We start from the raw sequence: 24,587 nt of genomic DNA, 5'->3' as shown, positions 1-24,587 counted from the left end.
GCTGTGATTCACATCTTGCACTTTGCTTTGGTTTGAGTGTGGTTGGTTCTCGTTTTTCTCTTCTGTCAAAGGTTTATTTGTACTAAACACCCTGCTTGATGAGCTGCATGCACCCGCAGTCACAGCAACTATAGTTCCTGCTGTGAGTGACTTGAAGAGAAGACCTGAAGCTTTTCAGGTCCTGCTATGTCCTAGGGAAAGAGCAGACAAAACAGAGTGAAGGTTTCAAACTGACTAAGATTCTTTTTGCACAGCAAAGCAGTGTTTGTGCTGTGCCCCTTGGAAGCAAAACCACCCCTAAACAATCACAGACACAAGGCTTCATTAACAACCAGAAATGAGAAGCTGATGAGAGGTGCACAAAGCTGCTAATAGAAGAGAGGATTGCTCTTCTGCATGGAACCTGTAAATGAGAGGCACATCTTGGGAGAGGAAGGGAGATTAGAGTCATTTTTGCCTTCCGAATCAATGACCAGGTCAATATTAGACACATTTCCCTGTTTTTAATCAGATTTTCTCCAGAGGGGATACCTTACTTCTCACAGCACGTTCATGGATGTTGTAACATCCTAAGCCACGATTATGCCTCTCTTCTTTATACATGGCATAGTTGGACCCAGCTTTTCAAATGAGCTCTTTCAATTCAGGAGACAGAGAGAATGCAAGTTGGAATGTCCTGGCCCAGCACCTTCGAAGAGATACTGAGGAGCACGCTTTCAAAAACATGTCAAGTGCTTCTGAAAATGTTGGATCTTGCTGTGGTCTTGGATAATTTGAAATCCGGAAGACCGGATCTTGTATTTCTGAGTGGGGTTTCCAAGACAGAAATGTATATGAGCTGCAGTATGCAGTGCATTCAGCACAGTGAACTTACATGGTGCACAACTGATCTTCATGTATGCTGCAAATCTGTGCACTTTGATCAGCTCAGTGACATTTCTGAGGATACTGGAAATTATCAGTGGAATGGAATTTTCTCGTCTTGGCTTTAGGACCAACACCGGAACCCAACATTGAGTAAGAGCATGACCCCAAATCTTCAGAACCTCCCCAGAGTCCAGAACAACTCTGCCTTTCTCTGTGGGTTGCTGAGTCCTTTTTCTGTGCTCTGCAGGTTAAGCAGCTTTTGATCAACCCCGGGAGTGGGTGAAGACAGTGGAATTGTCTGAGTGTTCCTGAAAAAGGGCTTCTGTCTCACATATATGTTGTATGCTGAAGGCTTCCTCCTTTGGTTTTGCTGTTCTCTGGAAACAAACTGTCTGCTGCATGCCCCAATGGGCTGAAAAATCTGTCCCCTAGCAAGGGCAGCTGTGTACCGGCAGAACAGGCTGCACAGAGAGGTTGTGGGTACCTCATCCCTCAAGGCACTGGGTTCCCAGGTTGGATGGAGCCCTGGGCCCTGATCTGGTGGCTGGCAGCACTGCCTATGGCAGGGGGTTGGAGCTTGATGATCTTTAAGGTCCCCTCCAACCTAAGCAGTTCTATGAAATGGTGAAGGCACTGCATGCAGGTGATCTTCAGTCTGAGGATATAGGGATGCTTTGGCATTATAAGATTTTTGCTTAATTGGATTCAGGCCTTTCCTTAGCAGACAAGAGAGCATTATTACAGAGCCACTTTGTTTTCTAACACCCAGATTCACACATAATAAATGGGTTAAAGTTAACTGAAGCAAGCATTGATTTTTCTCTTAGTACTTTTCATTCCCATCCCTCAATTGTCCTCTCTTGATATCTTCTCCCCACTCCTTTCTTTCTGGTTCCAGTAGGAAAGGCTCCAGCTCCCACTCATCACTTTCCTGGGGTGATGGGGACTGGGTGCATGCAGTCCTGCAGGGGGAGAGGGGCACTGAATGCACTGATAGGCAGTGCTGGATGAGCCAGAAGGGATAGGGTTGCTGGGAAGCAAGTATACAGCCAGCAGTGTAGGTATTGATCCTGAGGTTATTGGATATGTGTTGATGGAGTTCAATCTTTGTGGGTTTTTATTTTGTTTGTTTTTTTTCTTCAAATGGAAGTTGCAAAATAGGGAAAAAAAATCAATGAAAACCCCAAATGATCAATGCTGCTTTAGAAGGCTTTGGCATGAAATAATAGCTAGGCTCTATTTCCTTCTTACTTTAGATAGTGTCGTTAAACTTCTTCCGTCCAAATTATCCCCTCCGAACAAACATAACTTTCCCCATTGTCTCTCTCTCCTTAATTGAACCCACCTCCCACTTGGTTTTAGACATGTTCTGCTACTTTACATTTGTACCACAATTTGCCTTCCAGAACATTTAATTTCTTGCTTACTTGGAAATCTAATGTGTTGCCGGATGTTATGGCATATGGTTGCCTTACATCAATTAAAAACCAACATGGTCCAACCCAATATAACACCGACCCCTGCTTCTTTGAATGGATGTTTGCAGCTGGGTAGGGATTAAAGCAGATTGTAATGGATTAGAGCAGGGATTAAAACAGCCTGTAATGGATACTGCGCCGGAGATTCCATTTCTGTTCTTGGAGATACACTGTGCAAATCGAGGGCTGTCAGATGGCCTCCTCCCCGACACTGCCATACAAGAGACCAGGTTTGGAAGCAAACCTGGTATTCTGGCACAAACAGGAAAATCCCCTTTTTTGCGTGCTGGTAATGGGCACGCAGTTCGCGGATCGTGCAGGAGATGGGGGTGTTGCTCACATTACCTTTGTCTTCCAGAGTAGGAGAAGGATTAGAGAGCGGTACTGCTTCTCGCCTTGGCACTGAAAGGCTCTGCCAATGACCAAGAGTTCCAGAGGGAGCAGGTTTTGATAGGTAGTCCCACATCAGCAGTGGGATGTCAGCTGTGCTCGCTATTGAACAGCAATAAGCAGATTCAGATGATGGGGTTTCAGCATTTTCTTTAGAAACATCTGCACAGGTATATGCCTGAGGAACGAGAGCCTGGGGTAATCTTGCTGACAAGATATGAGATGAGGGTGATATTAGCTGCAAGCAGCTGCTCTGCAGTCTGCAGGGTAGGAGAGAGCTGCTATTGGGGTGGCTACAGCACTGCCCTGAAGTAAGTGCTGGTGAGCACACCACACAGAATGCCCACAGCATTCTGCATTATGTCTGCACTGCTGGGCTTTTATGGTGACAGAGTGATGTGGTGTGGTGGACACAGAGTAATGGCTTGCATTGGCAGGATTTGGAAAAGGAGATGCGTTCACAAGTCTTCTTTTGACATCATTAGCTTTGGATCATGGAGATGCTGCTGCAGAAATGAGTGGCTGATGCAGGTGTGAGCAAAAACTGTGTCTTAAATAGAGCCCAGCAAAGCTGAGAAGATAAACGTGACTGAGTGGGCTGCAGAGTAGCTAAGCAGTGCAGCTACTATCCCCATGGTAGCTTTGTGGTGGCAATGGCTCTGGATCACTGTCTAGAGATGATGAGGAGCAACACTGAGCTGCTGCTGGACCCAGAGGCACTGGAGAAACTTCAATTGTAACTTGGGGACAGCGGTGGTGTGTCACAGCAGCAGTCTCACTGTAGGAGGATGGCATTTGCTGGGCAGTTCATCCCTTTGCAGAGGATGGCAACAGACAAATCCAAGAGTGGGATGCAGGGGGTGAGTGCCATGTGCCCAGGGACACTGTTCTTGCAGCAGTCAATCTAGGAACAGAGCTGCTATCCTTCCCCTTCCATGTACTGTCATTCTTTCACCCAGCAGTGGAAGGGTGCAGTCTTGGGGGCCATGCAGCACAGCTCCAGCTGCCAGTGTGTGCAAATTGTGTGGGTGTTTGTGGATGGGCTCAGGCCCACGTCACTGCTCCCACACAAACCATCTCCTAAACATTTTGGCAGTGAGGTTTGAAAAGCCCATTCCAAGCCAGAAATAACATCCACTGAGTTGGGAGCCGGTGATTTGCTTCAAAACCCCTGCCTCCCACTTTCCCCTCTCTGCAATGGGATTTGCAACTCTTCCAACCATCCACAACCTCAGACCCTTTTCACTCCCTCTGGGCTTGTGCCCTCCTAGCTGCAAAGTGAGGTGTGCAGCTAACGAGGGGCACTGGCTGGCAAAGACCCCCTCTGCTCTCCCCACAGCAGCCACAGCGATCGCCCGTCTGTGCTCTATCTTTTTGCTCCCTGCCGGGCTGGGAGACCCATGTTAGGAGGGAGAAAACTGTTGAGTGGTGGGGACGGCTGATGCGGCGAATGGGAGGCGAGTTATTGACACTTTTCGAAAGGAGAAGGCAAAGTGGGGTAGGAGATCGACCGTGGGTTTGATCTGAAGGCAAAGTGCAGCCGTGCTGCTGCACTGAACCGCTCCGGGGGGGGGGAAGGATGTGGCACGGACACGGGTGGCTCTGACGAGGGGACCGCCGAAGGCGGGGAACGCTCGGCAGCCGTGGGAGGAGGCAGCCTGCCCCAGCGCACCGTGCGATTACTCACACCTCGTCCGGGGGCTGAGGCTGCGGAGGCTCCCTGGGCTCTGCCAGCAAGAACGCACGAGTCCTGCTGGGAGAAACGCTGCGCTGGGATCGGCAGCGCTGCGCTGCCGCGAGCGGAGGAGATCCGTCATCCCCTCTCCTTTTCCCCGACACGGTCCCGAGACGACGGTCCAGCCAGCTGCCTGCAGACACAGCCCTTTCTCGGTGACCCCAAACGCGCTCCGCCGCTCCCCCTGCCCCGCCGGTGCCCGCGCACGCGGCCGCGGAGCACCGCTCGGGACGGCCGCATCCGCGCTGCCGGAGCCGGAGCGGTGCCGCTGTGGGGCCGAGCGCGCTGCTCCACGGCGAGAGTCAGCCCGGAGTTACTCATCCCAGCCTCCGCCCACGTAGAGAGATAAACACAGGGCGAGAATGCCTACACTGCTGTAAATACGCGCGCATCCAAACAGACATTAGGAGAAAAACAGTGAAGGACGGCCGCTTCGTCTCGGCAGCGGCGCACGCACCGAATCAGGACAGGGCTGGGTGATGCTCCCGCCCCCGGCCCCGCTCCCGGCCCCCGGCGGCGCGGCTGTGACTCGGCGCTGGATTTCAGCGGCTCTTGGCAGAGCTCGGGGCTCCTCCCCCCGTGTGGTGTTACCCTCTCACTTGATCAAATCCTTGAACGTGAACAGTTTCACTGAAAAGCACTTTTGAAAAAAAAAAAAAAAATTCCACCAACAGTACGGAACAGCATCCAACTACCGGGGAGAGAGGGATTTTTTTTCCTTTTTTTCCTTCTTTTTTTTTTTTCCCTTTTTCCTTTTTTTTTTTTTTTTTTTTTCTTTTTCCTCTGGTCACCGTCTCAGAGGCTGAGAAAGAGGGAAGAGAAAGAAGGACAGCAAGAAGAACCTTTTACAAATAATAATTATAATTAGGAGCCAGCCCCTTTCTCCTTAAAAAAAAAAAAAATAGCCCTAAACGCATCGCCTCGCCCCCCTCCCTCTCGGAGCCCCCCGACTCGCTCCGCAAAGGCATGGAGAAGGGGACTAACTGCTTTCCGACGTGCCACACCGTTTTCCTCGCCTGGACATGGCTCTTACTCCTCTCCTGGTGTTGCACCGGCGCCGAAATAACTTGCAGATCCTGCTCGTCTCCATCGCCCTCCTGGCCGTCCTCCTCGTCTCGCCTTGGGCAGGAACAGCGACAGCCGCCTCCGCCAACGCCGCGGGGATCACGGAGCTGGCCGGGCGGTCGGGCGCGGGGCTCCAGCGGGGCGGCGGTGACGGCGGAGCCGCTGCCGGGCGGGGAGCCGGGGGGACGCACGGGGCCGCGGGGCGCGGAGCTCCTCTCGGCTGGGGCGGGCGGCGGAGCGGCACGGAGCCGGGGTTCGGCGGCCCCGCGGAGCAGGAGGAGCAGCGACGAGCGGCCGGCGGAGGGCGGCAGTCGCGGGGTGCCCGCGGCTGAGGGGCAGCGCGGCGCCAGGGCTCAGCCCCGCGGACCGCCGGAGGAGGGGAGAACGGCGCGGCTGAGGGGGGCTGAGGAGCTCCGGCTGGGCAGCACTACCTTCGCGCTCACCGGGGATGCTGCGCACAACCAAGCTATGGTGCACTGGTCCGGCCACAACAGCAGCGTGAGTAGCGCCGCATCGCTTCGGGTGGGAGCGGAGTGGAGGGATGGGGCTGCGCTCGCCCCTTCGGGTGCGGGGAGGAGAGGGAGCTCAAGCGGGCGTCTTGATGTTAGGGCCAGTGGGAACGGGACGCGTAGCGATCGCCCCATGCGAAGGAGAAAAGTTTTGCTAGGGAAAAAAAGCCTGCTTTTTTTTTTTTTTTTTTTCCTTCGTTTTTGGCATCCCCAGCCCCTCATTCTGCACAACTGTGCTCTGCGGGGTCACGGCAGCCCGAGCGCCCCCATGTGCCGGAGCCCGCTCCCTTCCTTTCTCGAGGAGACCCCCGACTCTGCCCCTGTCCCGTGTGCCCGCACAGCCGGGTCCGCGTGCTCTGGCTCTTCCTGTGTGATGTACACCTTGGCATGCTTCGCTGCCTCTGTGCTGGAGGGCGAGTGACGGACAGTGGTGGTGGAGAAGCCATCCCGTTCTCAGCTGTGCCTGTTGGTGACAAGGCAGATTCCTTAATTTGTTAAGATCCATTAATTTGTTAAGGGGTGGAAAGCTCCACAGCATACTGAAGGATTCTGAGAAGAAGCAGGTAGCGTGAGCACAGGGAAAAGTTTGTGAAAAATCACTGTCGTCTCCCGCCTTTTCCCAGAAGTCAGTAATAAGGAGCAGCTGCTACCTCTCTGAAAGTTTGCGGGGCTTTGTGTGGCATCCCAAAACCTGCAGCAGTGCTGTGGTAGTGCAGGGCCCTCCCTCACACCCTACACTGCAACACCCGTCGGGTGGATGGAGTCAGAACTTATGTTTTAAGTTGATATCACGAATGCTATTTGCACTCCGCTGCAAAGCCTGTGAGCAGGCAGTCTAGGGGGCTCCTGGAAACCTTTAAGCCTGGTGACAATATTCCCATTATTCTGATTACTATAGCTCCTTGCTGCCTTGAAAATGCCTCTTTTATTGTTTTGCCACTACTGGAAATGTGCATAAAGCAATTAGAGGCACAGAACAGATCAGCTGGATTTTCAGATATATCCCTCATGAGATTGATTAGTCATTAAAAAGCAAATGATCTGTCTATCTGCCTATCTATCTCTGCGCCAGCGATAGCTTAATAATGTGCCATTCAACCACCTCCTTACATTTTTTGACTGGAAGTTTTCTCTATTTATTATTTCTGAGGCAATAATGCTGACAGCAATGTAGATGTTACTTTGATTTAACCAATTTTTAAAGGCAGTTGTGTTTGCCAGACATGAATTCCACTCTCATTAAAGATGAAAGGAAACATCCAAGAGAAAACAGCTGCATGGTATATTTTAGCACTACACTTGTCTCTGGGATTATTTATTTTTAATATAATGTGGCATGTAATAAAGAAAACAACCTACATGCCCTCTCTTTTGTTTCATTTCAGTGCTGAATCAAAGGTGTTGAGCAAAAGAAGCTAAAATCCCACATCACTTCACAGTCTCGATTCTGGTTAAAGTAGTAGAAAAAAACTCATTCTATAGGCATTTATGGGCAAAGAGAAAGGTTATTTCTTTTTCTAAGGTGCAAGTCAGAAAATGATTTCACAAAATTCCCCTCCTTCCTTTGCTTCATTCATAGAAATATGCCATTTTAATTACTAGCTTCATTTATTGACTTCAAGTCCGGATGGCAGAGGAGGCATAAGTGATAAAGGAAAACTTTTTGATTGTTCATGACTTTCCATTAAGATTTTGCATCTCAGAGTACCATGCACTGAAAGCTTCTGACTCAAAAGCATAAGGAAATGACTGGTGTGTGCTGACTGTGGGAAGGAAGAAGATGCACGTTAAGAAGTGTTATGTTCTTGTGATTATTCTAGTGTGGAGTTTGGCACTGGAAGACTTTTCACTCCTGTCTTTTGGAGAACACACACTTCATGCAATGAGTAATTGGATTTTATTTTATTTTTAATGGTATATTTTATGACTCCAGAGGGACGGTTAAATGCTTGAAACTGAGTCCTTTCATTTATTATCAGAGAAAGCTGATGCTGGTACCTGATTCTCTGCTGCAGTCCAGTTTTTACCTAATTTTACTGTTGGGGTGGCTGTGGCATGGGGAGGTCAATCACTTTGGCCAAGGTCATGCAGGGAATGAGGGTGACCTCTTTTCCAGCCACTTCTATTCCCAGTCTCTCACGCTGGAGTGTATGCTTTCTTAGGTCACACACAGTAGACATAAAGCAGCATGAGGCTGGCTTGAGAATGGCCAGAAGATTAACTCATGTCTCGTGACTATGCTTGATGATATAGTATAGCATGTAGGACATCTGCTTGCTACTGCTTTTAGGCTGCTAAAACAGTAAAGATGCAAATGGATTCCTTTTACCAGTTTCCTGTTACTTGAACAGACTTCAAAACTGAGGCTTTTTGGCTTATGATTTATTGAAAACATGATCAATCACATTTCATGCCATGAAGCAGTATATTTCAAATTAGGCAGTGGGAATAGGGGTTTCCTAACTCTGGATGGATTTGGAAAGAAGGAATGATTGTAATAAAGAAATAGGTTTTTTTTCTTTTTTTTTTTTTCTGGGATGTATAGATGTACAGACACTATAGAAGATGTTTGTAGCTGCTCTATGTCCTCTTACCAAGAATATTTAAAACCTGCTGCAAGTATTTTATTGTTATTTTAAGAACAACTCCCCCTCTTTTTCTTCCCCACCTCTTCTTGCACGTCCCTCACAGCTCAATTTAACATAGTAAAAAAATAATCCCTCCCAGGCAACCAACTTTTGTTTTCTCCCTGCACAGATAGTGAGGTCAGGATTAAAATAGAGGCAAAAACCTGGTGAGATTGGGGAATTTGGGCGTTCTGCTTTGTCCTGCCCACGGGCTTTCTCTGTGACCTTAGGAAAGACAATTAACCCCACTGAATCTCCTCTTCCATGTTAAATGAGAATAGTACTGCTTACCTCCACAAAGTGGTGTTGTGGAGCAGAATTTTGCTTTGTACAGTACCTGAAGATCTTCAAGTGGTAATTATTAAGGAAATGCAAAAATAATGTTCAACATAGAAATGAGGTTTGTGTTCTCTGTGATTTATCTCAGGAATGGCACTTGGCTTCATTCATTGGGTCTGATAGAAGAAAAAGGTGACTTACACTTAAGAATCAGTCTGTCCTGTAGAAGCATTTGTTCTACCTGCTGTAGATCAGATAAAATGTTTTCTTGTTATAGCCTTTCTGAAAAAAGGAGAATTTTTAGTGCAAGCTAGCATTATTTCCAAAAGATCTGCAAGCCATTCTGTTTAAAAGCCCTTCCACTCCGCACACAGAGTACCAATGTAGCGTTTAGTGAGCAGTTATATCCTCTTCACTCTTTTCCCTCACTCTAGATTGTTGTTATTGCATGTCATTTTTCCTTGTTCTACTCACCAGATGCTCTCTCCAACCTTCCTGTGAAGATAATCTAATTTCTCAGATTATATTTTCTTCCTTCTTCCCTCAGATTCCTAAGATAAGGACCCACAATAATAAGTAGCATCACTTTTAATGTTTTTTAAAGCTTTAAATCTTGTTTCTTGACAGTGTTTTTTAAATTTTTTTTTCCTAGAGATTTCAATGAGAAATGCTGGACAAAATGCTCAGATTGCTCTGTTGATGCAATTCTCAGTGAAATGGCACTGGGACACCAATTGTCATAGGTTTCAGAGTTATCACTCTGATGAATGTAACTGTTTGTAGGAAGTATTTAATTTTGTTGGTGCTTTTTTGATGGAAGACCTACAAATTCAGTGTTTTGATCTGTTCAATGTGAGAAGCAAAGATACATGTTTTTAGTTTTCTTTTAACCTCAAGGAGATATTTTCAGTCCATTATCCATGGAAGGGTCTCAGCTTATGACCGTGGTGTGCTTCACCCATCCCAGTATGTGTCCTGTCTAGGAATTGCTTCAGGCCAAAATTCAGACTAAAACATGAGAAAATGTGCTAGAATGCCACAACAAAGTGAGGACATTTGCCTAGGGCATGTGTAGTATTTTAGGTTGCTTCACTCAGACCAGGTTTCTAGATGATTGCAGTGGTCAGATTTTTCATGCTACATGTCAACAGTGCGGACTTTTATTTTAAAGTGAGTTTGGAATGATAGTATACCTGAGCAATACAGCTGCTGCTTGTCCAGACCACACAGCTGCATTGATGCTCATAGTATGATCCAGGCTCTGAAAATTGGGGAAGGTAGGATGAGAGCCAACAAATGGCTGGATGGGGCCTTGTTTTATCACACCAGCCTACTGCTGTCATCTCTAGAGTTAGCACGGTTGTGAGATTCACTCCAAGACTGCGAATGTGAGAAGTCTGGCAAAAGAGTTTGATGAAGAGAAGGCTAATAGTACTATAGTAGTCATCTGTGACCTGAAGTAGAATTAGAAAGATGAAGTTTATCTCATTGATAAGAGAGGATATAATATGTGACAACAGCCACAAAGTATGTCTTTGTGGACACTGAGGAAGATTTTAGTTTCAAAGAAAGTGGTGCTGCAAGTCACCAGAATGGCTGTTAAGGTTCAGATAGACATGATCTGATGGTGACCGGACTGTTCCAAACAGGCTTCTGTTATCCTTTTCCTCCTGTTACCAGAGATCCTTTTGCTTTACCTTATGCTAGTTCTGAGGACTGGCAGTGTAAAGCGAATTGTCCAAGTGAAGCCTTTTTCTTCCGGGAATGATTCTTCTGAATGCTGTTGGCAGTGTTCTGGTGTGATCTGCTAATGTACTGGTGGTTTGATGCTGAGACATTACTCACTCCCATGGTGAATTACAAGCTGGGGAGGTTGATGGGCTTGCTGCCTGCCAGGTAGTTTTTCATTAAGATGCCTAACAATGCAGTGCACAATGGGCAGAACAAGGTGGGCAACATTGGCGATTGCAAATGGACTGCTGTGCTTGGAAGGGAAGAAGGGAAGAAAATGAATCTCTAAGCAGGGAATGCTGCAGTTAGTTGTCAGCCATGCGTATCTGCTCCAATAGTTCAGCTGGATTCCAGTCTAAAGTATTTGCTCCTAGACTGCGAGATAGTGGTTATATCATATTAATCATATTAATTTCACTGCATTTTATACGTATTTCAATTGCTACTCTAGACTGATTTTTCTCCTCTAATGGATTTTGGTTATGTTGTGGTCTTGTCGACAATGAAGGGACACCAGCTGTCACAATTTCTTGACTCATTTCTATTCCTCCAGTAATGAAGTTCACCACTAAAGCCATTCTATAGGACTTTGCCAATCCATTTTAAATTAATATTCCAGTGGGGAGGATGGAGAAATAGAAATAGAAATGAAACCCTCGCGGGGCAATTGCTTTATGGTTATGCTGAGTAAATAGAGAGGGAGAAGGGCATGGATTGCATTATTTGGGCTATTTCTCTCCAGTTTGGTTTCATTGTCAAGTCAGGTTGATGCCTAACTGGGGTGTGTTGTTGCTTGTGGGACTTGTAAATCTGCCCAATTTCCCAAACCGTTTCCCTGCCCAGAGCAACAAGTTGTTGGTATCCTCATAGCTGTATCATTTCAGTCCTCAATACTTGGACTCGGAGATAAGACTATAATTGGTGGCTAAGATTTCACAGTGATTTGAGTGCAAACAGACACAGTTATGTGATTCCTTTATTCACTTCTTTAAAAATGGAAAACATTAATCCAATTAGATGATGGTATTTTGAAAATGGGTTTGAAAAGAGAACTAATGGTATGCCAGAGAATTTTCTCTCAAAAGAGAGTTGTGATAAGGCAGAAATTTTTCTTAAATGCAAAGCTATGGGAATAAGTAACTTCCTGAGAGTTTCCAGTTTTATAGCTTAATTTGTAGTGGATATTTTAGAAAAAAAATATGGAAGCAATGTTATTTAAGGAGTAAAACACAGCCTAAGTAGCAATGATCTTTAATGTTAGTTGTACTAAAGGATGCAAGGAGCTGGTGTTGCAAACAGTAGGGAATTTACTTGTCATACCACAGTGTCATGCTCCTTCAGCTTCCAGAATCTCTGTAGACGGAATGGAGAACAGTATGTGCTTACCTGAGTCAGTGCTCTCTTTTCAAGATTGAAGGCTAAACCTGAGATCATGGCTAGGATTGGTTCCAGGGCAATGGCAAGAAAACTCATCAGCCATGGATTTAGGACTTGAGCTTCACTGGGGTCTGTTCAAGAGTGAGATTCTGTGTGTGAAGGTGTGAAGCCTGTCCTGTCTCTAATCAAGAGGCAAAATCCAAAGCAGCAAAATCTATTTGCTTGGATCCTTAGTGTAAACTGTTGTTAAGACTGCTCCTTGGGTTACAGCTGCAGGGTTGTGGGATAATGATCTTCCTTCTCCTTCATTGGAAAATGCTGCTTTGTTGATGTGAATACCGTGCCTACAAACTTTTTGATTTGCTTAAACTCTCTGCAGGAGCTGAGGGCAAATAGGTTCCCAAATCCCTACTGTCCCCTCAACATCCGGAGAAAATTGCAGCATCGCTGACTGCCTGCATTTCCTATGTAAAAGGAAAGGTGTGGCAGTATTTCCTTCCCTGAATTTCTAGGGTATTGTAAGACCGAGGGAAGCAAGTAGTTTGCTGAGTGTTTGAAGAGGATGGCTGTACGTCTTAAATGTATTTGATCAATAAACTGCTGTAGAAGTTTTAAGGTTAGTTCCCAGCTGTTGTGGCCAGCCGAGGCCCAGCACACAATGAAAATCAGAAAAGGCTGATGCTGAATGATCAAAACTCTTTCTTTCCTCCCTCTCAGTCTTGAAGGGGAGCTGATTGCTCTCCCACTGGAATGAGTGGCAAAGCTGTCTCCTACTCACGCAGCATCTCTAATATTGGGGCTGTCGTACCGTTTTCTCCCCTTTGCATTTGGATACGCGATACAAATACTGGCCAGGCGGATCTGCGTGGCCTCCATGCCCAAAATAGCAGCTTTTTAAATTAGCTCCTGCATGCTTTGGGCCACCTGGGGTGCAGGCTGTAGGTGCTGGGTTGCTGCTGTGTTAGAAGCAGAGCCGGGCGCTAGAGGGAGCGTGGGCTAAAGGAAGGAAAATGCTGCAGCGGGTGGGGAGGGGAGCAGAGCCTGGGAAATCCGCGCTGGAAAGACAGGCACTGCTGAAATATTGATATGAAAACCCGCTTGGAGTCATTGACTCTGTGAAACTCCTGCTGTCCGGGGTTCCCTCTGCGACAGGAAAATAATCTTAGTGTGCACCCAGCCGTGGTGAAGCATCTTTCCTTGCCTTGCCGCTGACACCATCTCCCTTTTGTGTTGTCTCTAATTGCTGCTAGGCTTCTCCCTGGAGGAGGGAGCCCAGGGTTTCTCATCTGCTCGAGTCCCTGAACCCTGTAAGCCCCTCTGTCATTCCCCAGCAAGTGCCGGCGGTGCTGCTGGGCTCGGAGAAGGTCGGTGTTATCCTCTGCTGTGTCAGTGAGCAGCAGTGAGTTCACACCACCTTCTCAATGCAGTGCCCCATTTTGTATCTGTGAATAGCCCCAAGGACCGCTGCTGATGTGCTCCCTCTCCTGTACCAGTGGAGCCTGTTGCTGAGGGCTGTGTGCTTTCACTGCCCCTTGGAGGATATGAGTATTTTCCTCTTAAGTCTTCACTATAAATCCAGATGTGGAGTCATCTGTACAGGAGAGACACGGACCTGCTGAAGTGCATCCAGAGAAGGGCCACAGAGATGATCTAAGGGATGGTATGGTATCTAAAAGGGGGTCTATAAGAAAGAAGGGGACAGATTCTTTAGCAGGGTCTGACATGATAGGAGAAGGGGAAATGGTTTCAAACTAAAAGAGGGGAGACTTGGATATAAGGAAGTTGTTCTTTTGTTTGTTTGTTTTATTTTTATAAGGGTGGTGAGGCATTGGCACATGTTGCCCAGAGAGGTGGTATGCCCCACCCCTGGCGATGCTAAGGTTTGGCTGGTCTAGCTGGAGGTGTCCCTGTTCATTGCAGAGGAGTTGGACCAAATGGCCTTTAAAGGTCCCTTGCAACTCACATGATTCTGTGATAATTTGATGAGTATGAGGATGTTGCACAAGTCTGAGTGTTTTGTGCTTCTTTTCTTTTTTGTGTGTGTGGAGGAGCAGAACGGGCTGGAATTTGTTCCAACCCCTGCATGGTGGAACAAAATATCATTACACCTCAGGAAAAAAGGTTGTGCTTAATTCTGTCTTTGTGACTAAAACAGATGTTTGGGTCTTGGGAAAGCTGGGATTGAGTCATAGCAAATCATTTACATCAGGGATGTATTAAAGGCCTCAGGATCCTAGCAGCAACTGTCTTTCTGGAGTTACAAACAGTACACCAGACTGTGATGCGTGGGTAATGCTGGCACATTTTTAGTGTCAATGGTGCTGCTGATGTGCTCTAGAAAGGCACTGAGTCCCCTGTGATCGTTTGGTGGAGGAGTGCAGTGAGGTTGGTGGAACAGAGGACTTGAACACAGAGCTCCTACTGGCTTTCTAGGCTGAGAAAAAGACATGAGCTGAGCTCATATGTGCTTCCTCAGAGTGCCAGAGTAGAGCAGGCTGTGCACACAGGTTGTCTTCACGATTTGCGTACTTTCCATTGTGCCTAATGGGGTTGTACCATGCTTTGGTTCCCCACCTGCAGAGAGGTGTTAACTCAGATGTAGGGCTGTTGCTGAAGCTTGAAATGGATGGAGATTTGCAAAAGCTGTTGGGTGGAAAGGAATCCATAAAATATGATTGTTTAGCTTTTACCAAAGATGCTTTAGGACCTCAGGGGTGAAGAGAGGAAAGAATGAGAGCTCTAATTGGTTGTTAGCCATTCCCTGCTGTTTGTACCTGATTGGAAAATTCCCCACATCTGTGATCAGTTACCTCCATGCAGGTGAACAGGGCCTCCTGTCTGTAGTCCTGAGCTGCTTCTGCTAGAAGACGGAGAGGAAATCTTTCTGTATGAGGTGGGTGTGTGTATTTCTGTGCTCTAGATTTCATATACTTCATGGTCAAACCTCACCAATCTTGTGCTGACAGCGATGACTGTGTACATAAAGCTCTTATGCTATCTCCTTTAACTGTATGTTTCAAAAGTTACTAAGAAAGGTCAGTAGTGTTGGCCGTTAATTTTGTTTGGAGAAATTAAGGCATGGAAGATAAGAGGAATCTGCTCCTGGTTGTGCTGCTGGTCAGAACCATTGCTAGAAGGCAACAGTTCTCACTCCTGTCTCTTATTGATATGGTTTCTTAAGGATAAAGGTTTTGCTTTACTTCAGCTGTGATGCAGCTCCACAAACTGGGTGCATTTTTTGTTTAGAAGAGTTTGTGTGAAAGAAAGGAAAAATGGGTGAGGAGAGCAGCTAAGAGTGGAAAGAACAGGACTCTCATTAATAACAAAGTGGAATGTGCTTAGTTAAAATCATTAACAGATTGATCAAGTTAAAGCACTGCAAAGTTCTGGCTGAAAGTGATTTAAGAGTATCTTCCTCTGCAGTTCTAACCCCTTTACCAGCATGGTTTCCCAGGCTGAGGTACTTAATTACGGCACTTTCAAGCTGGAAGAGAGGTGATACGGTGAGGTTGCTCCAGCCTAGGCTGAAGGGTTCCTAAAACTAAATCTTCTTGCACCCTTGGATAGGGCCCAGGCTGGATTTCTCCCATGTCAGTTTTCTTTTGAAAGATGGTGGGCTGGGACAGTACATAATGTCCTTGTTGTGGTGCTTATAGTGTCTTTAACTTTGTTCCTAACTTGTCAAATATTGATAGCCTTTCATGCTATGGTGAGAATGTTGGGGGAGGGGGGGAGGGTGCAGAGAGGTGGCTGGGGCCCTGCATCTGGTCAGAACTGCTACGTGAACCAGCACGAGCTCTGTGTTTGCAATGAGATAGGGTTTCTGCTTCTGTTTGGGTATCTAAAGGCTGATGTAAAACATGAGCAGTGAGCCTGTGAGTGAAGTAGTGTAGTGACCTTGTGCAAAGGAAGCCTTGCTCACAGCATGTGGCAGGGGAGGGGGCAAGCAAGCAAGCCTGTATTGGGCAGAAGGTCTCTGAAAGCCAGATTTGCCATCTGGCCTGAAAGAAACTCACCTGGGAAGCTGAAAACAGTTGTGATAGCAACACTATGAGAGAGAGAGAGAATCTTGGTTCCAGGGCACTTTGGTAACTACTGGAAAAATGTCAGGAGAAAGCCCTGTGGAATCACAGTGCCCAGATCAGATGCTTATATAAAGACACCAGGGCTGGTTCTGCTGCCACCAGCCAGACTTGTCTGGGTAGCTCAGCTTTAAACAGAAAACTTCTAAAATGTGTGGGATATAGAATATGGCAGGGGAAGATTTGGATTGGTACCTTGCTGGTTTATGGTTTCTGCTGAGGGGTTTTGGTGTTCTGCTACAGAAACTACAGCGAGAGTTTGCCTGTGTAGCCTGTGGTAGCTGCCTGCTTTCCAGAGGATTGGAAAAAAATAAAATGCAAAATGCTTGATCATCTTATTAAGCATCAGAAACTTGCAATCTATTATCTTTTAACCAACTTCTCTTCCAGAAGTTGTCTCTCTGTGTTTTCTTTTTTCTCTGTTGAGACCCCTCTCTCAGCTGCTCAATCGGAGGAGAGAATAGCTGCCCCTTGGTGTGCTTGGCTGAATGCTACGGGTGTGCTGAGGCAGCTGTGGTCTGCACAGCAATCAGCCAGAGCTCTGCCAGCTCTGAGAACAGTCACTGGGTGCCTTATGGTTCAGGCCAGATACTATTTTGGGATGTGCCTCTCCACTCAGCTAATCTATATTTATTGAACTTACAGGAATTCTGTGCTGTGACACTTCCCCCCCCTTCCTCCCCCCATGTTGAATTTAGTTCAAATTCATCAATAGATCCCAAAATTATTCCTCCCAAGCCAACACATGAACAGACAGGCATGATCTGTTGCATCAAAAGCTGAAGCCTTGCTTCTTTTTTGAAGGCAGCCTAAAACACATCTCCAGTATCAGCACTGAGGAGGCTTTAATTTACTTAATTAGTATTGTTCTCTCTTGTTTTTTGCCAACCTGCTTGGAAAGTGTTTCTTTAATCAAAAGGCAACACTGCTGGCAGCATAACGTTTTCCAGTTTGCTTGTACTGCATCTCTTTGTTCCAAGCTCGATTGTACCCTTGCTTGCTTTTAATTAATTAAAGATTATCTTTGTAACTTGTTCCTACCTGACATGCTACAAGTGACAAGGCCTGTCTTTCTGAGTTGCATTGAGGGCATGTTCTGATGGCTTTTAGCTGTGTGTGTGAATGTTTTAATTTGGGCTTCCTGTAATGCTACTGAAAATGGGTAATAAATTGGATGAGGGAGAAGCTGTCATAGTGAAAACCCGCAGATGAGAGAAGGAGGTGGATCTGGCTCTAATACTGAAGAATGAAATCAAATGTTACATGGGGAAGCACCTTCTCTAGCACTTTATTCCTACCCATCAGTGTTGTCTGAAACATTTATATCTACTAGTAGGTAAAGGCTTATCAGTGCAAAACTTGCTCTACTTGTGTTTATCAAATGCTGCATGTGGGCATTTGTGTGTGAGAAGGATGAGAAGGGGCAGACTGGAACTTCCTGGTCTTATTATATTTTCTTCAATCCCATTTCAATTGCTTAGATTTAAAAATAATAATAAAAATCTAATATATAAGGGTATGTGGCAATAACTATATATCTAGGTTTATGGCTACCTTAAGTAGATAAACCAATTACCAAGTAACCAGAGACAATATGAAGCCATAGTTTCATCTTGCTGCAGCTCACGTACACTGATCCATTCATGTGGCACTGCAGGTCTCCTCCCTCCCTTGCTGTGCCTTTGGGCAGTGTTTGTCAGCCTCTGGCATGAGTCAGAAGCAAAGCTATTTTTTTGTCTTTTTTTTTTTTTTTTTCCTTGTGTCTGGTGTGGTTAGATCTTGGTAACCATTAGTTCTAGACTGAGTTCTTTGTGTTTAGTATGGTCATTTAGATGTTGAATTTGGAGCTCTCATAAACCCTATCCTCCCTGGGTTCAGTTCTGTTGTGTTCTTGTTGGCAGATAAAACTGATCAGGAGATCAAGGGTGATGGTAGCAAAATGAAAAGGGCTGGCAATTAATTGGGGTCTATCCTTGCAATCTTTCTTACCCTGAGACAAAAGCTTTTCCAGAAAAATGACCACATAATTGTGAGATTTCAAGAAATACAGTAGAAAATCATTTTAATGGTAAAAGGTTTGGGAGCAAGAATGGCTTTTCTTGTACCACTCCTTGAACAAACTTTATGGTTTTTAAAGGATGCTGCACATAATGGAGGTGGCATAAAGTTGCATACTTATGCATGGGCTGATATGCTGTTCAGTTTTCTTTGCTTCCTCCTGAACACGGAGCCAGAAGATGTTTTGCTCCTGCACGGTGGTCCCTGCGGTGAACTTGTGCTGACAGACAGTTCTGGCTACAGGGGAGCTGGTAGCTGTTTTAGGTTCATCCTTTATTTAAATGTTCTCTCTCTGGAGTCAGCCTTGATCTTGACTTATGTGGATATGTTTTCATTGTGCATCCTTCTGCTATGGCAGCTGCCACCCAGGGCAGGGCTGGAGAGCAAATCTCACAGAAGGAATTAGCACCAAAAGTGGTGGTGGTGGGGATGCTGGGTGTAGAGGGAGGTGGAATTTCTTGAGCAAGGCAGGCACTACTACTGGCAGCCTATGCAATCTTTTGATGCTGTGCTGCTTTGTGGCTAAGCCAAACCCGCCCCTTGGGAGAGAAGAGAGGAGAGCGATTATGTGGAGTCAGTGTGTTAGTGCTGGGATGTGGTCAATTTTGGCATGCCATGGCTGAATGATGTTTGGAGGTGTCTCAGACAAGAGCTGGGCAGAGCAATGCTGTCAGGAGGCTTTTCTCCTGCTTACTTAGGTCAAAATAGTGAAATGGTTCACTCTCACCTGCCAGGGTGTATAAATTGCTGTCATGCAAGCTAAAGCTTCAGAGTACTGGTTAAATGCTCTGTCCTGACATTACTTGAAGGGAGAGGAAGGATGTCAGTAAATACATTCAAGGGATGCTGTTCAGCTCATGCTGGTATTGGACTGACACAGCTTGATTAATGCTGGTGCCAATAGGATTCTAATGTGAGTATTTCTGTATGCAGCTTTTGTTTTGCCAGTGCAGGTATCTATGCATCTCTTCTGCTTCTTGTCATTAATTTCTCATTCTTCTGGAGTTTTGTTTTCCATTTTCCTGAGCTTGGGACAGTGGAAATGTGTTTCTTGATTGTGAGAACCATGACTACGTGTGTGGCTCAAGGAAGAGAGACCAAGGTATTGCCACAGCGTGAACTAGTATGGCTCTCCTTGTCTTGCATTGGTGGGAAATCAATTGGTGAAACATTCATTTGCAAGTCAGCTGGGGTGCATTGACATGTGCCTGTGTTGCATACATTTGTAATGCAAACATTGATATTCTCTGGCTACTAGGGATTTGGGTGCTGTAAGATGAGAATTACTGAGTTGATCTTGCCAAGTCTCAGCATTTTTGGGCTACTTATAATGAAAGCTTAAATGTGTAAATATATTCTAAACATTAGTGTGCTGGCCATGGTTCTGTGTTGAGGTATGTGTCAGTTCCTACTGTGCATGGTATTCTTCCTAGTCTTTCAGGCAACTGTGTGCTCCCAGTTTGCTGCTTACAAGGGGCTGTTGTTCTGCTTGCTGAATGGAGGTCCAAGGAGTGGACAGTTTGTAACAGGCTAGCAAGACAAACTCAAGAATTGTGCTGTGCAGTAAGGTGGACACAGCTTTTGAGGTCGAATGACTTTACAGTACAAATAGGCGATGCAGTGAAGGTGGTCTGTTTATTAGAGCGAGTTCCCATTAACTCTTCTCCTTGACAGGTTAAATACTTATAGACGTTCCTGTCCCTTGTCATACAAGATCAGATTAAAAGCCAGAGAATTCTTTGCATTTCTGTCAAGTTTAATAGGCTTTGGACATGTGCCCAGGAACATAAGATCAGACGTGCTGGACAAGACCAAAAGTCCATCTATTCTCAGTGTCACATCTGACATTGCTCAGTAGCATGGCTGTTTCTGGCATTGAATTATCTGGTACATCTAGCATTTCAAATCTAGCTTACATAGTACTCATCTTTGCCAATAACTTGCTGCTCAGCTTGGTACTTATGGATGTGCACAGAGTGGCTGACAGAAGGCAAATACTGTGAGCTTAATCCCCCAACCCCCATCTCCATCCTGATGACTTCTCCAAATCTGACTCAGACCAAGCATAGACATGCATTCTGATGCAAATAAAAACCACCCTCTTTTTCAAATAATTGCTTAAAGTATTTTTTGTATAGAAAAGTTTATTTTAAATGTTTAAAGTGGAACATAATCATATAGAAATAAATTCAGTACAGTTCAGTGGAGATACTAATATATGCTGGCCTTATATTCCTGTTTTAATGTAAAAAGTCGTGCTTGAAGATACTACCAACTCTGATTATCTGCATTATGCTGTATCAGTATGCAGTTGGTGAAAAGAAGGTAGCCTCTGAAAGCAGTGAGCTCCATGGATTAAAAATAAGCATTAATAGTGTCTGATGAAGGCCCTTGAAGTAAGACTGTTGCTTTACTTAATTACAAGAATTACTTGCAGATGTCAGTCTGTCAGGCAGCAGGGCAAACACTTACCTGTGGCTCTTAAGGTGGCCAGCGTAAAAGTTGCACTCAGCAGTGGCTGTGGTGTGGTTTTGTTGTTTTCTTATGGATTTGATAACATTTTTCACAAGTAGTAGCTGTTGGCAGAAACAAAATCTCCCCCCTCTTCTTTGTTCTGTTTGGAAGCACAGCTCTCCAGGCCTGGGAGGTATTGTGCTCAATAATGAAGAGGAGTTACTCATCTGATCTAGATGACTTGGTCCCATTTTTGGGATCCAAGAAAATATTGTGGCAGATGCTTTCAATTCTACTTGTACAAGGTGGGAAAATATGAGCTCCTCTATTAGTCTTTACATTAACCACTGGCAAACTGTTTCTGGGTGTGCTTCAGTTTCCCATCCATAAGAGACAGCTGACCTCCTCTGCAAAGCATTCTGAGGCTGGTAGAAAAACTGTGGGAGCACTGTTGAGCAGTTGAGGTTGGACTGAGAGGCTTTTTGTTTTTCTGCTTCCTGCGGAGAATAGGTGTTGGCCACTGTTTAAGGCAGGCACTAAAATAAATCTGAACCTTTCTTTTGGATCTTTCCTGTTTTAATCTTGCCATGTGATGTAAACAGCATAAGAAAGCTGTGGTGCTTGTGGCCTGCGTGGTTGCGATCCCATCAGTCTTCAGGGGCTTGTAGTCTTAAGATATTCCAGTTGAATTCAATTTTTAATTTGCTTTTTGAAACAATTTCATTTGTAAATGTGGGCTGTGTGGAGCTGGAGATTTGTCCTGGTGCTGCAAGGAGGGTCCTAGCCTGATTAGTTGAAATGAATTAGTTCTGATGAAATATTTAGCCTTTAAACAACTCATTTGAGTTGTTATAAAAGTAGTGAATTACATTGTATTTATTGATGGCTGTTTCAATGAGATTTGGAGAGAAATTCTGCTAGTGCACTGTTGTGGTATTGCAAAATATAGTAATGCCTACAATATTTTGTTGAATTATTAATATTCACTGTGCCTGCAGAACTATGTGTCAGACTTCAAATTTATTTTTGTCTGAAGATTGACGTGTGGCATTGTTTTGCTCTTTTTGATAGCTTTTCAAATTAGTTTTGTTAATTTGAGGTAAAAAAAATGAGGAAACACTGAGAGACCTGGGTCTGTTCAACCTTGAAAAAGACTCAGAGGGGTTCTGATCCACATCTATAAATATCTAAGGAGCAGGAGGCAAAGGGATGAGGCTGGAATCTTCTCAGCAGTGTGTGGTGATAGGACGAGGAGGAATGGCCACAAACTGAGGCATAGGAAGTTCCGCATAAATATGCGTGGGAACTTCTTCACAGTGCAGTGATGGAGCACTGGCACAGCTGCACAGAGAGGTGGTGGAGTCTCCTCCTCTGGAGATGTTCAAAATCCGTCTGGACACCTACCTGTGCAACCTGGGCTAGGGAGCTGCTTTGGCAGGGGAGTTGAACTAGGTAGTCTCTAGAAGTCCCTTCCAACCCCTACAATTCTGTGTAAATGGAAGCAGGAAGGGTGATATGGTCCTGCCATGGCTTAGCTCGGCTTCTCTCTGTATTGAAGCATACCTAGAAAAGGGATAAAAGGTTATTTCACTTTATCAGAGACAAATTCCTTGTGGTGGAAGTATTGCAGTTAAAGGGAAAGATCTGTGGGAAAGCCAGGCACAGGGCTGACTTAGACTTCTGCTGCTTGAGCATAACACCCTTGTCTTGCTGCCACTTTCTTTACTGCAACTGGCTTATTTATTCTCTTTATCCATCTCTTGGTGCTGCTTGTCAAAGAAATCTGTTCAAGGCACTTCAATCTCCATGGACCAAATTCCCTTTGGATAGAACAGACTTTAACCAGCCTAATATTTGGCTTCAAGCCAGAGTCTCTCCCTGGGTCAGTTCATGGCAGTGGCCTTGTGAATGATGGCAAACCCAGTTCATGGGACCCAACACACAGCCTGGAAGGGGTACTGCTTACCTACTGCTTTCCTCAGTGGTGCTGAGATTGCTCGTGAATGGTGACTGACCTGTGCTTGGCCTGGTGTGTGTGCACTGTTTTTTCTGTAGTTGAAGTCACCTTAGTACAGTGGTGTTCCGTGTTATTGAACACTTCCAAGAACATGGACCTGGATTAGGGGACAGGATGGCACAAAGATACTTGTGGCAGTGTGGATGAAATCACTGTGACTTGGGGAGGAGAGACGTTTAGCCAAATAAAGGGAGACCTTAATGTGCCAAATGGTCTCTGGGACCAGCGAGTCAGCCCTGATCTGTTTGGTTTAAGGATGGAGCAAATGCTTTAGGAAGGTAAAGGTCTCTCTTAATCTCAGAGATTGTTTTTCTACTAATCCTTTCAGGTGCAGTGGAAGTTGTCTGAAGTCTCCTAGGCTTTCTACAGGGCAGATATTTACTATCGTTTACCGGCACTATGCAGGAATGTACCAAAGGTCCCTTTAACTGTCTAAAACTACTGCTCTGGAAGCATCTAGTTAAGCTACTCATCCAACTACCACTTGCTTCCTGGGGTGCCTCTTGCAACAGGGAATTGCAGGCATCCTTCTTCATTACTGGCAACCTGCATGTTTTCTTCTTCCTCCTAGCATCTTAGCTGTTTTATTTAATTTTCCAACTGAAACTGTCTAAAGGAAGCCTTTGATGAATATTTGTGCCTCTCCTGAGGCACTTTGAAAGGTTTATTTCATGAGTCTGCACCTGGAGATGTGCATAATATACATCTACACCCTGTTTGATAATAAATTACAAACTCTTTGAGGAGATTCAAGTAAGAAAGGGGCAAGTACTACTAGTATCCTGGGCTTTATGGGGTGCAAAGCTTGAAGATGAACTCCTAGCTGTATATCTCAGAGTGAAAAAGGTAAGGTGACTCCACAAGTTGCAAAAAAACTTGTGTCATGTCTGAGGTCACCTGGATTGTGATGACTAATGCTGAAGTGGGAGTGAATGCCTGTGTTAGATAACCAAGCAGGGTAAAAGCTCCAATAGGGTCTGTGGTAGCAACACATTTACAGAGAGAAATATTTTGGATAGTAGGGTTTCCTGAAGCTGCATGTGCTAGGTTGCGGCATCTAATGGCTCCTGTCCATCCCCATATTCTCCTTAATCCAGGCCCCTGCTCTGTTTCTGTCCTTTGTTGTCTATACCTGTGGTGTGCCAGCAGTGAGGGGGAAAAAGGCAAACTTTTTTCCAGGGGTGATAGTTGCTTCCCCTAGGGCTTTGCACAACTTTATTAGCTATTAGCCTCAGGGGAGTGTCTGGGGAAATCGGGGGTCTCAGCTGGGCTCCCTGGCTGCTGGTAGGAGCAGTCCCTGAGGTCACGGGGAGGTTTGAGTGAAATTTACTAATTTCATGCTGCAGGGGGTAGGAGAGGCAGGTGCTTTGCAGGGGCAGCTGATGATTCAGTTGGCTTTGAACAGCCTGCCTTAGAACCAAGCACCAGGGGGCTGGAGCTGACTTCAATCTGCCTCAGGTGTTTAACTCACAAAGAAAATACGTGAAGAGGAAAAGCAGATATCTCTTCTGCTTGTGACTAATTAGGAAGATTGGAAAGAAGGGAGTTGGGGTGGCAAGTGACAACAAAACATGTCTGCTATATATGTCTGCATGTAGCCATGGCTGCTACATGTACATCTAGGATGGCTACAGAAGCTGGAGTCCAGATGAGGACTCATTGGCCATAGGAATGTCAGCACTCTTTGGTTAGCTAGCTTTGTGCACTTGGTCACAATTGTTCCCCAGGCTTTCTCATGTTTGAGGGAGGAATGTGGTCCTGTGACTTTGGGTCATCATGGTTAAATGCTTCCCCATGCTGAGCCAATGGTCTCCTAAGCTTGTTAGGTGCCAAGCTCCCATTGATTATGCTGGCATTGAGGAACTAGAATCCACTGAAGAACTCAAAGAGAGAACGATTTTCACAACAGATTTACCAT

The 24,587-nt window shown here is 45.6% G+C and overlaps 2 protein-coding genes across 2 annotated transcripts in view; one reads left to right on the top strand and one right to left on the bottom strand.

Annotated features, from left to right (window-relative positions):
• ITPRIP (inositol 1,4,5-trisphosphate receptor interacting protein) overlaps positions 1 to 24,587 on the bottom strand; it is a 434,606-nt gene that overhangs the window by 161,142 nt on the left and 248,877 nt on the right. The gene's annotated exons all lie outside the window — the stretch shown is intronic.
• SORCS3 (sortilin related VPS10 domain containing receptor 3) overlaps positions 5,351 to 24,587 on the top strand; it is a 263,753-nt gene continuing 244,516 nt past the window's right edge. The window contains exon 1 of the mRNA XM_065746766.1: positions 5,351 to 6,033. Within this exon, the coding sequence (XP_065602838.1) occupies positions 5,437 to 6,033 (597 nt within the window). The 5' untranslated portion in view covers positions 5,351 to 5,436. The remainder of the gene's footprint in view (positions 6,034 to 24,587) is intronic.

This window comes from Cyrtonyx montezumae, unplaced genomic scaffold, assembly GCF_038088225.1.
Source record: "Cyrtonyx montezumae isolate F1298 unplaced genomic scaffold, pur_monq_1.0 scaffold_4, whole genome shotgun sequence".
In the NCBI taxonomy this organism is placed as follows: domain Eukaryota; kingdom Metazoa; phylum Chordata; class Aves; order Galliformes; family Odontophoridae; genus Cyrtonyx; species Cyrtonyx montezumae.
The sequence above is the reverse complement of the archived record's forward strand: the minus strand, read 5'-3'. Positions and strand labels throughout refer to the sequence as shown.